The sequence below is a fragment of the Castor canadensis genome, chromosome 5 (assembly GCF_047511655.1).
Source record: "Castor canadensis chromosome 5, mCasCan1.hap1v2, whole genome shotgun sequence".
NCBI lineage: Eukaryota > Metazoa > Chordata > Mammalia > Rodentia > Castoridae > Castor > Castor canadensis.
This window is the reverse complement of record NC_133390.1, coordinates 5,638,344-5,654,251: the sequence shown is the minus strand read 5'-3', so window position 1 is coordinate 5,654,251 and position 15,908 is coordinate 5,638,344. Positions and strand designations below refer to the sequence as shown.

The 15,908-nt window shown below is 40.0% G+C and overlaps 1 protein-coding gene across 2 annotated transcripts in view; it reads right to left on the bottom strand.

The window, feature by feature from the left end:
• Brwd1 (bromodomain and WD repeat domain containing 1) overlaps positions 1-15,908 on the bottom strand; it is a 102,385-nt gene that overhangs the window by 45,358 nt on the left and 41,119 nt on the right. The window contains exons 18-23 of one of the 2 annotated variants that reach the window (XM_074072632.1): positions 13,997-14,182; positions 12,160-12,343; positions 8,296-8,389; positions 5,503-5,628; positions 2,345-2,436; positions 206-395 (exon numbers count right to left, since the gene is read on the bottom strand). In XM_074072632.1, coding sequence (XP_073928733.1) covers positions 206-395; positions 2,345-2,436; positions 5,503-5,628; positions 8,296-8,389; positions 12,160-12,343; positions 13,997-14,182 — 872 coding nt within the window. The remainder of the gene's footprint in view (positions 1-205; positions 396-2,344; positions 2,437-5,502; positions 5,629-8,295; positions 8,390-12,159; positions 12,344-13,996; positions 14,183-15,908) is intronic. The other variant, XM_074072634.1, reaches the window with a different exon arrangement.

Here is a 15,908-nt window from a genome sequence, read left to right as displayed (position 1 = left end):
TGGCGGCATAATGCATATCCAGCTTGTTTGAAGCATGGGATTTAATCCATAGCACCACCAGAAAATAAAAGGAAAGACAGAAGTAAAGAAAGAACTAAGAAAAGAAAGCCAAGTTCCAACTCGTAAAGGAGGTATGGTCACTAAACATGGAAACGCCACAATACCACGCGGATGCATGGGACTCTCACCGACATACTCCTCTTACCTCCTTTTTAGGCTTACTTTCTTTCTTTCTCTTCCGTCTTCTTTTTGGAGGAGATAAGTTCTCAGTGGACATTTCATCCTCAGAACTACTACAGAATCGAGTAATCCGTCGACGACATGATGCTCGCAAAGGAGGCTGCAAATTGATTCCCGCATCAGCTGTCCAGTCGGAGTATCTAGACGAAGAGTCACTGGAAGAAGAGAATATTTTACACTGCATGAGAACAGAATCAAAGCACTAACAGCAAGCCAACTGTATAACCCCAAGGGGAGACACCAGAGAGAACCCACAAAGAGGAAAGAGAGATCCTGCCTACAGTGCCAGCCAAGACTGACACTAGACATGAGGGAGGCGGCCAGCCTGAGTAAGGAGTGCACTGTAGATGAGAGCTGATGGAAAACAATGTGCACAGCCAACATACAACTCCTCTTCCCAAAAGCCATGCATGAACTTAGTGAAACAGTAATGGTCACACAAAACCCTTAGAAGGACACCCCCACCACCACCATGCTGAGGAGGCTGAGGATTAGACCAGCAATTTTAACTGGAAACCTAAGCCACCAGTGGATATGCTGAGAAGCCCAAGGGAAGCCCACTCAACCCAACACAGAAAGATGCTAAGTGGTTAAGTAAGGAATCCTCCCTGATATGGCACACACCCAAGAAGACAAGCAGAGTCAAAGAAAGCCAGGAATGGAAAAGTAGCTCCTGGCCCACAGTCAGCCTCATCCAACACATAAAGAGATGTAAAGGTCTCAACTGGCCCTCCTTGGTGAGCTGCAACCACACACCACTCAATCTCCATAAAACAACCCCAAAAACACAATTGCTCGAAGCTTCTGATTATAAAAACAGCTGCTCAGAAAACTTATAACAGCATCAAGTTTATATAAACAAATATCAAGAAAAGCTGAAACAAAAGGAATACAGACACAGAAAGGAGAATGGTGGTTACCAATGAAAGCCACACATTGAAAAACATGGGCGTGGGAGTTCAGGTCACATTGTTGCACAGCTTTCTGCTAACTTTCAGTGTGTCTTCCCTTTTGTAGGCAATCAATTTTCAACAGGCGCATGAAGCTCATATTGAAGTGGTCAGAAATGACATAACTGTACTTAACCCTAACATTGGGCGGGGAGCGGGGGGCGGGGGCAAAGAAACTGTTTAATGGGTACAGTCTCAGCTCTACAAGGCAAGAGGGTTCTGGACACTAGGTACACAACAAAGTCAATTCATACTATGAAACCACACTCTCAAAATGCTTAAGAATGTATTTTATGCTCTGTGTATTTTGTTGTTAATTCAAAGAAAATTTCTAAAGAACAATGAATACATGTATGCTCCAAGACACTATGCTAGCTCCCAATCATAATGGAGCAAAACTGACAAAAGAGTAAGCACAGAGTACACGACTATGGTTTGGACCAAGACAATACCCACAAAAACAGAAAATGAAGTAGGGTCACGAGTGTGATACATAGATGGGAGGCTTTTCTCAACATGGTAAGAATAGTGGATGGAAAGGGAAGAGATGAAATGCCTTGAGAATCTAACAAGATGAAGATGACATTAATCAAGGTAAGAAACAGAGGCTGACATTCTAGTCATTCTCAAATTTGGATCCTGAACCAAAGAAAATTTTTTTTAACACATGCAGTAATATACTAATGGATTCACCACACATATTTTGGATACTCCTCTTTTTATTGCTTTTTTATTTTTTTTGGCAGTACTGGGGTTTGAACTCAGGGCCTCATACTTGCTATGCAGGTGCTCTACCACTTGAGCCACTCTGCTAGCCTCCTCTTTTTAAATGTAGTTCAAAACTAAATTAACTTTTTTTTTGGTGGCACTGGGATCTGAACTAAGGGCCCTGTGCTTGCTGAGCAGGTGCCTACCCCTTGAACCACACCCCAGCCCCAGCATGTTTAACATGCATTATTCAACACTGACAGGTCAGATGCATGCAGTCTTCAAAACAGTTGTATATGAGCAGCTGTTAATCCAATATGCCTCGTCTCTTAAATGTACTACAGATGCAAATTCTTATTTCTTCAATGCCATTCAAATGCCGTGTCCCCCCCAATCCCAGGCTATGACTAAAATGCTTAAAGATGAAAATAATTAAAAACAGATACCTTGAGCTGCCACTGTAACTTTCACTCTTCCTATCACTTTTCCATTCATCTTCTGAAGAACAAGAGCCTTCACTTTGATCACAGGAAGTGTCCTAAATTGTGAGGGAGAGAAGAAAAATCTTGATCTTTTAAGCTAAATAACGTCATAAAAACTACAGTCATTCCAAAAAAGATGAAAATATTGAATAACTATGGTATTTGGTTAACAAAATTAAATTGGGTAAACTTAAAACGAAAGGCACACTTCTTTACTAAATCCTTACTTTTATAAAGGCATATGCCTGAAGAAAGCATGTGCGTGATTTAACATTGCCACTATCAGGACAGAAATGACGTCACAGGCCGTTTCTCTGGGTGCAGTTAATAACAAGTCAACATGGATGCTTTCTGTGTTCAGGGCTTCAGCTGTTCTATCAGTTGTGCAACTGCTTGTGATTGTTACTTTACTTTCCAGTTCCCTAGGACATGATGGTGAGCATATTTTCATATAGTTATCTGCCATCTGTCTATCATTTTAGCCCATTTTGAAATGGGCTCCTCCTCCTCCCTCTTCTTCTCCCCTCTCCCTCCTCCTCCCTCTTGTGCTTGCTAGGCAGATACTCTACCACTTCAGCCATGTCCCAGCCCTACAACTTTCACTTATTTTAACATTCATTGTTGTTATGATTGAGGAGGAAGAGGAGATGCCAAGTCTACTGTGTAAAACATCTTTGGTGGATAACATAAAGAAATGTTTGGGGGCTCAAGCAGTACAGTGCCTGCCTGGCACGTACAAGGCCCTGAGTTCAAACTCCAGAACCACAAAAATAAAAGGAAAGAAGAGGGAGGGAAGGAAGGAAGGGAGGGGAGGGGGAAGAGAAGGGGAGGGGGAGAAGGAGGGGAGGGGAGGGAACTTAATTGTTGCAAGCAGTTGGAAGGTATGATAAGCCTGTAAAATCCTCAGTGGCCACAACCTCCTACCCACCTACATAATTTCCTCCATGTAAGCCAAAGGGCCTGACAACTGAATGTGAGAGCTAAGACACTGATTTACCACTATTCTGATTCCCAGTTTAACTTCCATAACTACCATAGGAGCGGGAGAAGAACATATACCTGTGCTGTTCAAAAGGAATAATAAAGTTTTAAACTACCCAAAATCACTTTTAAAAGGATTAAAAAATGTGAAAACAATCTAATTACATAAAACAAATAGTTACAAAGAACAATCTTGGTAACAGGAGACAGTAGTGTTTCCATGCACAGAGCATCTTTTAAAGTAGCTGCCATTTTAAACACTGTACATTACTAACTAAATTTATTCTCAAGACACTGAAGGACATTCCTTTACACAGGCAAAAGCACAGAAAGGTGAAGAAATCTGCCTAAATCCAAGAATTTAAATTTTAACTCAACTCTGTCACTGCTATCCTACCACTTTATATAAGAATTAAGTAAACAGTTCAGCCAAATGAACATTACATTTCTCAAAACATTACTGAAGCAGAAAACATTAACATTCTAATATTAAACATATTGCCAGGCAAGGTGGCTTAACATATGCAATCCCAGGTACTCAGGAGGCAGCTTTCAGGAGGATGGAGGTACCAGGTCAATCCCAGCAAAAATTAGGAAAACCACATCTCAACCAGTAAGTTTGACATGGTGGAGGAACATGCCTGTCATCCCAGCTGCATGGAAGGCATAAATAGGAGGATCGTGGTTCTGGCTGGCCCAGGCAAATAGCCAAGATCCAATTCAGAAAATTACCTATAGCAAAAAGGGCTAGGAGAAGGGAGAGTGGCTCAAGTGCTACAGCACCTGCCTAGCAAGAATGAAGTCCTGAGTTCCAACCCCAGGAACCCCAGAAGACCTTGAACATTCTTCAAAAACAAAACCATGGTTTCAAAAACAAAATTTTAAAAAGAATAATTTGCACATGATCATTAAAAGTCAAACAGAACGAGACAAAGACTTTAAATACATTAAAATAACAAGTGATAAAAGAAAAAAATAATAAGTCCATCAAAATTTAAAACTATCACATCCAAAGGACACTAGCAAAGAAGTTAAAAAACTATCCACAGAATTAAGAAAATATTTCCAAATCATGTGTCTAATGAAGGATTTGTACCTAAAGTATATAAAGAACTTAGCAATGAAAAGAAAAAAGGCAAATTGAAAAACGAACTGCAAATAGAACAGACAATTCTGCAAAGACACACCCATGCTAAGCAAGCACATAAAAGAGGCTAACATCACTGATGATTAGGGAAGTGTAAACCACACCGAAAGAAACCACTACATGCCAAGCAAGGTCTTTCAAAGGAAAATGGCAGACAAGTGCAAGCATGCCCAGAGCCCCACCCCGCCTCTCTCACAGACCACTGATAGAAATGAAAGTGAGAAAGGCACCTTGGATGACAGCCTGGCAAGTCCTCAAAAAAGTTAAACACAGAGTTGCCACTGACCCAGGAAATCAACTCTGAGACATATGCCCAAGAGCTGGAAACACTATGTCCAAATCAAAGCCCGTACAGTAATGTTTACAAACAGCCAAAAAGAAGAAACGGCACAGGCAACAAACAGATAAACAAGGTAGTAACAGCTTTACAATCGTACATTATCAGGCAATTAAAAAAGAATGAAATGACAATACATGCTACACATGGATCAGCCTTGCAAACACACTACATAAAAGAAACTGGACACAAAAACCATATTGCATGATTCCATTTATATGAAATATCCAAAACAGATAGATATACAAACAAAAAGTACTGGTAACTGTCAGGGGTCTTTAGGTAGGGGCAGGAACTGGGGAGTGACTGCAGACGGGCACAGGGATTTTTAGGGGTAATGGAAATGTTTAATACTACTAGAGCATGGCTCACATGCACCTGAGGTGAGTATCTTATCAGACAGCTAAAACTTCAAAGAAATGCATCTGGGCATGATGACGCAATGGTAAAATCCCAGCACTCAGAAGATGAGGCAGGAAGACTCCTTGAGCCTCGGAGCTCCAAGTCAGCTCCCTGCGCTCTTCCCTCCTGCCCTGCAAAAGCTCAAATGGGGAAATTGCATTCTAATTCCTTATTCTCACAGAAATTTGGGGTAGACTCAAAGAATTAAACATTTGTCTAAGATCGTCTTACATATTTTAAAGTTGGTCTACTCACATGTCTGACGGAGCTTGAAGATTCATTTCCAGAAGATAACTCACGTCGGCCAACATTTCTTCGACCATAATTTGTGCGCCGACATGTTCTCTGTCTTGACTGTGACACCAAAGCCACTGACTCCGACTAAAACATGAAGAAACATGGGTAAAAATCAATGCCTAAATAAGGACAATATACACAAAACGGGCATTCTCTCAAGTTCCTAAAAGGAGTTCAAGCCAAAAAATTCAAGGCTTACATTGTTTTCTCTTGAGTATGCGTTATTTTTAGCACTGTGAAGTCAACCTTAGTGTTTTTATTTTAAATTCCTCAGAAGGTGTGAGAAAAAGCCCGGTGGGTGAGAGTATTTCATACCATGAATGAGGTAAAGTAACAACTCAAAAAAGATTTCACTTCAAAAAAAGTAATCTCAGAAGTGAAAAATATATCTCTATATTATGATGTACTTAATCAACCTTAAGAAATGTATCACTGTCTATATGTGAAGAAATAGCTGAAGTATATAGAAAACTATGAAAAAAATCCTTAAGCATTAACCCTAATTATTTCCAGATTTAAAGCTTTTAGGTGAATAGTTAATAGTACATTTCACTTCTGACTGACTTTCTAAAAAGCAAAATAATCTTTAAAAATTAAGCAAAATAAAAGAAACTATCGACTTTATTTCAAGTATCAATAATTAGTGCAGAATGATCATAAAATGAACTGTTTTAACTTGTCATACAGATTCATACTGAAGTCCTATTAATGAGTTTCATGACTGATAAAGCTTTCACTAAGAACAAGAAAATCTGGCAAAACATATTTTAAAGAATCACTTTGAAGGCACTACACATCTAAAAAGATTAAAAACTTAAAAAAAAAACTAAAAACTACAATTTCATTCTAGAAGAGAAAGATGAAAAGTCTGGGAAGTAAGCAAAACACTGACTAACTCATGAGTAAAGCGAACAGATTACAATTTACAGCCTATAACCAATGTTTCAAATCTCTCTAACACTAAGCATTCTGGAAGGGGGAGGAAGGAGGGGAAAGGGAAAAGAAGGGAAGAAAGGGAGGAAGGCAAGAGGGGAGGGGGGAAGGAAGCAGGGAGGGAAGAAAAGGAAGAAAGAAGGGAGGGAGGATGGAATGAAGGAAGCAGAGAAATCAACATGTAATGGAAACTGGTCAAAGGGAAGCAAGTTATCAAAACTATGAAATTATCAGACCTATGGCTGACTCTCTAGGAATGAAAAGTTTACCAGAAAATTGAAAACTCTACAACCACCAAATGAAAATTCAGAACCAAAAGATATAGTGATTAAAATGAAGACTGTATACAATTGAAGAGAATTAATGAATTAGAATATAGGTCAGAAAAAACCTACAACAGCAGAAACCAGTTCAAGAAACAAAAAGGTATTACCAGAAAACACCAAATAACATGTGACTGGAAAGAGGAGAAAGTTAACAGATAGAAAGTTACTATGTACATACTATCCAAAGGAAGCTTCATTACCATAAAAGAATTTCAAGGAAAAACATTAAGCCAGGAGCTGGTGGCTCATGCCTGTCTGTAATCCTAGGAGGCAGAGATGAGGAGGATCGAGGTTCGAAGCCAAACTGGACAAACAGTTTTTAAGATCCTATCTTGAAAATACGCAACATAAAACAGGGCTTGCGGAGTGGCTCAAGTGTAGAGCACCTGCCTGGTAAGCGTGAGACCCTGAGTTCAAACCCAAGGGCAGAGGGGGAAAAAAAATTGGAACTATTACGTAACTGTAACTTTATAATCATGTTGAATAAATAAAATTCATTTAGCTACATAAATTATAATGCATCAAATTACATATGCAAATTAGAAATTTATACATAGATAGTGATGAAGTCTAATCTTTAGAATCTTTGAAAACTTATGTTTACCAACAAATGTAAAATATTTAAAAGTTCATAAAAATTAAGAGAACTTTTAAAATGTGGTTGACATATGAAAATGTTCTTAACTCTAGCCATTGGAATTAATTCAGAAAGTAAACATTTTTTTCTTTACACCACTTGAAATAAGAAAGCACTAAATTGCTTTACAATTATGAAATAAAATTATTTTTCTTTAACTCTCAAAGCTCGAGCCACATACAAAAACACAGACCCCTAAAACTTTAAGAGGGCCATCAGTGGAAACAAGCCGATGAAGCAACCAATAACATAAAAATCCTCTAATCACTGGCTGGTGGAGTGGCTCAAGTAGTAGAGTATAAAACTTTAATCACAACTATTTGCCACAACACTTTTTTTTCTAACAGTGCCTCCGTTTGCGTTGTGTCTCTTCATGAATTCAGTATTTATGGACGCTCATATGAAACCCAAGAAAAAATAGAGCTTAAATATTAACAAATAAGATTTTGCCCAGCAGAGTTTTGGTGGACCACAAACCATTAACAACAGACAAAGCTAACTGGCAGTTTTACAAGTCGAGACAGTTGGTGACGTGTGGAAAAAAGGATATAATCCTGACTGAGGATGGACACAAAGTGCTTTTGAAGCCCTAGTGACATTGTAATTCTTAACAAGTGGTCATTACACAATAACTTTCAACAACCCTTTCACACTGCTGGCAGGCAACTTTGCTCTGGTTTTCAAGCTATTCCTTCCTAACAGCCCCATGGTCTTAAGTCTACTTTTCTATCAGACACAGAAGACTTCAGCAATAAACACTGTGCATCAACAGAAATGTACTGATACTTTAAAGTCAGAAGGCACTCTAAATTCCAGTTTCAAGTTTGCTTGTTCCTCAACCAGATTTGAATTCACCTTCTGTGAGAGCTGAAGAGACTTCCTCTTCCTTCCGATTATATAAAGATGTCTCTCTTCCTCACCCTTCTCTATTCGAAAGTCTTCCAGCTTCCTACAAAATCAAATATCCAGCTTTAGCAGATATTGAATTGAATTGACATAAATAGCAAAAGTTAATGATATGATTCTAAGAATCATAGTATATGATTTTAAGTTAATATATAATATTCCTCAAGTTAAAACAAAACATTGAAAATTTGGTATAAGTATTTTTAAAACTCTCAAAAGCAGCTAGGAGATGCTATTTTTCATATTTATTACAAAAATATTCATTCATTTGTATTCTGACTGGTCCTATTAGGATTAATTCAAATGAGATATTCTGTATTAGGTACTCAGTGTGTCCGTGATGTCTCAAGACTGCAATTTCTCTCAGGAAATTTCTCTAAGGAAAGAAATAAAAGCAAAGTTGTCCCTCTCCAAACGTAATTCAATTCCACGCTTTATGATTTACAGAAAGCAAAAATAACAGTGTTCCTAGTTTCTCTAAGTTTTCTGTATCTCACTCACATGATACTGTGAGAAGCATTTCAAGACAGCTATCTTCCTGGGTACTGGTGGCTCATGTCTATAATCCTAGCAACTCAGGAGGCAGAGAAGAGGATCACAGTTCAAAGCCAACCCCAGCCAAATAGTATATGAGACCCTATCTCAAAAATGCCCATCACAAAAAAGGGCTGGTGGAGCGGCTCAAGTGGTGGAGCGGCTCAAGTGGTGGAGCCCTTGAGTAGCAACCATAAGGCCCTGAGTTCAAACCCCAGTACCACAAAAAAAAAAAAAAAAAAAACTAAAAAGAAAGAAAAGACAAAACTGCTATCTTGGCCACACTCTCTATATCAATGTGCAAATGCTGCTAAGGGGAAAAACTCATTTCTGAGGAAATCATTTTTTCCTACACTCAGGTTACCGTGACACATTACTCTATCACAGGAGATTAGCTACAGACTTAACCCTCTACAACAACTCAGTGCCACTGCTTTTGTTTAAGGAACTTGCAGCCGAATGACATCCCTACCCATATTGTTTGCTTCCCTTTGTTTTGACAAGGAAACCTGTGTACAACTGGCTATCAATCCGTGAAGCAAAGGAGCATGGGAGCTCTGATCCTCCTGAGGATCACCTTCCACTGTGCAAAATTCACTTCTAGTGAGGTGATCAGAGAACAAAGGCGTATGTTAAACATCACAGGCATGTGCAATTTCCACTATTACTGGGTCAAGACGAACAACGTGTCTGGACCCTCGCCCCAGTTTCTTCTTAGGGAAGCATATTGTGTAGCTATGCCTCTGTACAGAAGGGTCGTTTACCTCCACACAGGTATCTACCAGCTACATGCTTCACAATGCATATATACTTTTATAATCAGAAAACAAACTTTTAAACTCTCTTGATCTTTATCAAATCAAAGCCTAAGGAAGTTACGACAACTTGTTTCCATCACAGAGACTTGTTGCCAAAGGTAGCAATCTTTACTCCCTCACCCAGCATCTCCTTCCACACCACAAGACCTTGATCTTAGTATACAACACTGGAAAGAGTTAGGTTTTGTGTGAAAATTATATTGCAGCAGACAGTATGCTAATTCACAAAACCCCATGTTTTTCTTCCTCAGAAACAGAATCCCAATTTTTATCTAGACTTTTAGCAATCCACCCCCCCCCCCAAAAAAAAACTCTTATGTCCCAGGCCTCCCAGTTAACTTAGTATGGTCAGATGACAACATTCTTCTTGCTAAGTCATGAGCAGCAATGGCCTATGGCTGCTTAGAAGGGCGTTGCTTAGACTAGAAGCATGCTTTTGCCCGCTGCTCACCTTCCCTCCTTCTTCTGACCTAAATCTTAGCATACACTGCAGATGCTGGTGTATGATGGCTAGAGCTTCAGCAGCAAGTTTGCACTTGACATGAACCTAAGACTGGAAGCCAAGGCTCCAGAAACAAAGGTGCTACCTGGCACCGGTGGGATCGTAGTTCAAAGCCAACCTGGGCAAATAGTTCTCGAGCCCCTCCCTATCTTAAAAAAAAAAAATCCCAAAAAAGGACTGGCTCAAGGTGGAGTGGCTCAAACGATTTCCAGTCTGCCTTTAGGTGAGAGAGTAAATGCTTATGGGTTTAAGGAACTATTCTTCAGGTATTTCATCACTGTTTTAGGTAGTACTGGGGAGTGAACTCAGGGCCTGGTGCTTCTAGGCAAGCGTTCTACCACTTGAGCCACTCCACCAGCCCTCTTTCATCACTCTTGATATGTTTGCTTCCCTTGGTTTTGACAATGAAAAGTATTCCAAACACAACACTTTTGGTACTGATGATCATGAAACTCAGATTCTAATTCATAAGGCTTAATTATAGCATACCATGTACGTAATAGTGATTTTCAGTATTTCTCATCACAGTCTGCTATTCTGCAACTATTTTATTATTGTGCATTTTTTTTAAATACCCTCAAAATCACTATACAATAGTTAAGTACTGTCTTAATATTACTCTAAGCCTCACTGAATCTCCTCATTCAAGAAACACAGAGGGGGGCATGGTGGCTCATGCGGTGTAATCCCAGTTACTCCTAAAGTGAACACCTGGAGGACTGCAGTTCCAGGCTGGGGGAGATACCCCTACATCTCAACCAATGTATAGGTGCACTGGCACACACCTGTTATCCCAGCTACACAGGAACGCACAAATAGGAGGATCGTGGTCCAGACCAGCCTGGGCATAAACTTGAAATGGTATCTCAAAAATAACCAATGTAGCCGCGTGCTGGTGGCTCATGTCTGTAATTCTAGCTACTCTGGAGGCAGAGATCAGGAGGATCCTGGTTCAAAGACAGCCTGGGCAAATAGTTCATGAGACGCTATTTCGAAAAAACCCATTGCAAAAAAAAAAAAAAAGGTTGGTGGAGTGGCTCAAGGTGTGTGACCTGAGTTCAAACCCTAGTAGCACTAAATAAATAAATAAACAGAATACTCACTGTAAAAAGGGCTGCTGGACTGGAGTGGCTCAAGTAGTAGCGTGCCTGCCTAGCAAGTGCAAGGCCCCAAGTTCAACACTTGTTGCTCCCCCCTCCCGCCCCCGGGGAAGGGTGGAGACGAAATCTCAGAAGCGTAATTTTATACTAAAACCAATTTACACCCAAAGACTAAAATTGGTTCAAAGCTAAAGGAAGAAAGGGAATAAATCTTTAAATTAAAGGTAAACGAAGCAAAAGCATGAAGCATTTGTCTTGCTTTTTATACACAGATTTTACTACTGGATAATCCAGTTACTTCTTTTTTGTTATTAATACAAAAAAAGAGGCCATGGCAGAGTTGAAATATCACCTAATGAATTAGTAAATCAAGGCATTAAGCATCAGTGGCTGCCAACTACATATCCTGTGTGTCTTCCAACAGAACTGCACCACTTATGAAAAGCCTCGTAGAGACTGACAGCACGCATGGCGTGAGATGCGGACATTTACATGGCTGTACTGAAGACTATGACAACGTCACTGTGCTTCTATTTTCGGACAACTCCTTATTTTGAGAAATATATACTGAAATACTTAGAGAAAACTGGTATGTCTGGAATTTTTCAAAACAATACTGAAAGGAGAGAAAGAGATGGCTACAGATAAAATAAAATTATAAACGAGAGACTTACCACAGGAAAACTGTTAAGAAAATAATTTTGATACTTATCTGTCACAAGTAAAATAGATTCCCCTAAACTAGTAAATTAATTTCTATGGTTACTTGCACAACTACTAGAATAAAGAGCAAGCAAATAAGCACACTGCTAGCCTTTCACAAATACAACACAATATAAATAGATATCCTAAAACCAACCTGAACACGCCCAGTGGCGCCTCGGGCACGACCACTCTGCGCTTCCAGGCCTGCAGATCGCGCTCCGTAGCGATCTGACTTCGGGGAGCATTTTGATGCATCTGACGAACACCTTCAACTTGCCCACTACGGCGCAGACCAATATTTGGAGGAGACTGGATGTCTAAGCTTAGTCTTCTGAAACCTAGGAAAAATCATCAACAAATTATTCCAAATTAATTCAAGTTAATTCACATTTTACATGTAGCAAGTATAGATTCCTCCCAATGTGACATGTACCAAAAAGAAAAAACTCGTAGTGCGACTAAGACCAAAATGCAGAATACATCAATTTTACTACTTTCTGAAATTATAAAATGTTCAAATGTTTTCCATGATGTTTGCATTTCTAAATGTTTTGCCTTCTTCAAATCTGAGACCAAAAAAAATGCCTTTTGGTAAAAGCCACATTGAAATGGCATTTAACAAAACTACACAAACATTAGCTGTGATGATGTGAGCCACCAAGCAGGTAGTGGTCACGTGGGTATTAAAAATTCACACAAAAGAAATGCTGTGGAAAATTCTGGAAGCACTCAAGTAGAGCCTGGCCAGTGATCAACAAAGCAACACAAACAGCAGTGAGCTCAAGCCAAGGGGCTGTCATTAAGGTGGGCCCAGGAAGGAAGGCAGGCTCCCAATGCATGGAGTCACAGAGGCGTGAGAAACACCTTGAGGTGGAAGGCCCAGGCAAAGTGCTCATCTTCTACAAACACAGGGTAAAGGTTCGTCTGGAGAAACTCCCCCTTTTCTGAGGGAGAACATAAAATCCTACTAAAGCTACACCAGCTCTCACTGCCTAGGTAAAAATCCACATAAATGAACACAATGGTTGCATTCTTCTATGTACTGCACTCCATATACCGATCACAGAACCAGCATGTGCTGCAAAAGCACACCACTCCACACACTAACAAACATTTGTATGAAAACAGACTGGGCCGGGGGTGAAGCTCAGTGGCATAGCACTTGCCTGGCATGTGGGGGACCCTGGGTTTCACCCCTAAGCCCACAAGAAAATAAAAATTAAAGTTTACAAAATAAATATATACACACACACACACACACACACACACACACACACACACACACATACTGAAGTTGAAGAAGCATTTTTGAACTAAGAGGGAAGTTTAAGTGCAAGTCATAGTGTGATCCAACAATTTGAAAACATGTAGAAGGTTATCACAACAAAACTTAATAGCAAAGCATAAGAAATACCTCAATGCCCATAGACAAATTACAAAGATTAGTTATTCCACAAAGTGAAATACTATGAAACTATACAAAACAATGAAGAAAAAAGCAGTGAGTTGTTATGGAGTGACTCCTAGTATACACTAAGAAGAAAAAAGCAAGACAGTGAAGAGTGCAGTATCTTAGGCCTCTTCCCACAGTGCACCAGACACATGCATCAGTGTTCCTGCCTACAATGTTTAACACTTGAACCCAGTCATGAGGAAATGATCAAGCACACCTAAGCTGAGAAAAAAACCTGTGAAACAAAAGTACCAGTAATGTGAACAAACTCTAAATTCAGTGCCATGAGAAAACTTTCCTGGATTTATGTAGTAAAAAAAAAAAAAAGTTATTTTCTTCAGTTACTAACACTTTGTAAGTACTCTACCTTTACAGTAAAAAATGTTTCATTAGCCTTTCACAGTACTTGAAAATCTCTTTTCGAAGAGCAAACAAACCTTCAGAATACTTCAGTGTGACAAGGTGCACGTACCTGACAATGACTTCACTTACTCTAACTTCAACGTAAGCACCTGGAACATTTGCCATGATCACTTACCTCTCCGAGGTGTTTCTTCCCCGTTGGAAAGCCCACTTGGAACAGCATCCTGATCTGCTCCCATTCTCTGATCTTGCTGCTGCTGCAGCTGCCTTATCATCCCATCAAGAATGCTGGGTTCTGGGCTCCGTTCACCATTGTCATGGGTTTGCAGGCTTATAATTTGTTCAATCACCTCTCCATCACCTGCAGGTTCAGTATATGAATGTGTAACCATAATGCGTAAGAACAGAAAAGCCTCAGTAGACTACGATTTACAAGCACAGTGGTAAAGCACTTAGGCCTAGTATGTGCAAAGACACAGTTCAATAACCAGCTCAGCAAAAACAGACAAAAAGATTCAAAACAAACAAAATCCTTCACCCAGAGCTCTATCACATAAACCTCAACCTGGCCTCTAGAGGCCTTGGAGCAGGCACACGGAAATGCATTCCTATAAAGAGTTATATGCCATGGCTTGCACTTCTACACAATGTACTTCACAGCATCTCTGCCTGGATCTCTGAGGCAGAGACAAGCAGTGACATTTAACTTCCTCTACACTGTCAAGGAGAAGGGAGGGAAAAAACCTTTTAGGTCTTCAACACAAAACAACTGTAGCAAAGCTGGGCAAAAGTGGCTCACCATGTAATCCTAGCTACTTGGGAGGCTAGGATTGGGAGGATGGAGGTTCTAGGCTAGCCATAGCAAGTAGTCTGTGAGACATCCATCTCCCAAATAACCAGAGCAAAATGGACAGGAGGTGTGGCTCGAAGGGCTGGGCACCTGCTTTGGAAACGTGAGGCCCTGAGTTCAAACCCCAATCCCACCAAAAAAAAATACCCAACTGTAGCTTTCTGCTTGCCTAAGAGTTCTGAGAGAACAGATGCTCAGAAAACCTTACACAGGCCTCTCCCACTAAGTTTAAATTATCTCTTGGTTATGGTTTTGTTGTTGTTTGTGTTTTCTGCTTTAGGGCTGGTGAGCAACCAAGGGCCTCTGCAAACTAGAAAAGCCCTGCACCACTGCGCAATACTCTCAGCCTGAGATGCGTTCTTAGCAAAGTCAATTCCAATTATTTTCATTACAAGCACAGAATCAGATCCTTTCAAGTGTCTTTGCTTCTTGATTTTTCAAATGAAGCCTTTTTAGAGACATTTAATAGACTTGTAAATGTTAATGGAAAAAGTATTAGATAGCTGTGGAATAAGAAAAATGGTTTGGAAGTCAGACACCAGAGGCTCACACCTGTAGTCCTCACTGCTCCAGAGGCTGAGATTGGGAGGATCATAGTATGACGCCAACCTGGGCAAAAAGTTCACAAGACTCCATCTCAATCAATGGCTGAAAGCCTGGGTGTGTGTCTGTCACCCAAGCTATACAGGAGGCTGAGATCAGGAGGATCCAGGTTCCAGGGCAGCCCAGGCCAAAAAAAGAGAAGTTTGAGAGGCCACTATCTCAAGGGAAAAAAAGCTGAGTGTGGTGGCACAGGCCTGACACCTCAGCAATGGCAGAAAGCATAAAATAGGAAGGCTGTGGTCCAGGTCCACCTGGGCAAAAAGGAAGACCCCCCCATCTCCTAAATAACCAACTAAGAAAGCCTAGAGGTAATGGCTCAAGCACTATAGCATCTGCCTAGGAAGCACAAAGTCCTGAATTCAAAACCCCAGTAATGTCAGAGAAAAAAAAAGAAAAATGGTTTTAAGATGTTTAATTTTAGTCATTTCTTTCAAACACTCTTTATAAAGCCTCTTATTCTAAGATAAGGCTTTTCTGAATAGAAATCAAAATGTACTCATCTCACCCATTTGATTATGTTATCAATTAAAAGTCATGCAAAGATACAACTTGCCAGTATAGTAACAACAGATCTAGAAACTGAAAAATCTCGTAAGCATCACAGAGGAAAAAGACCTGCCTCCTACTACTCAAG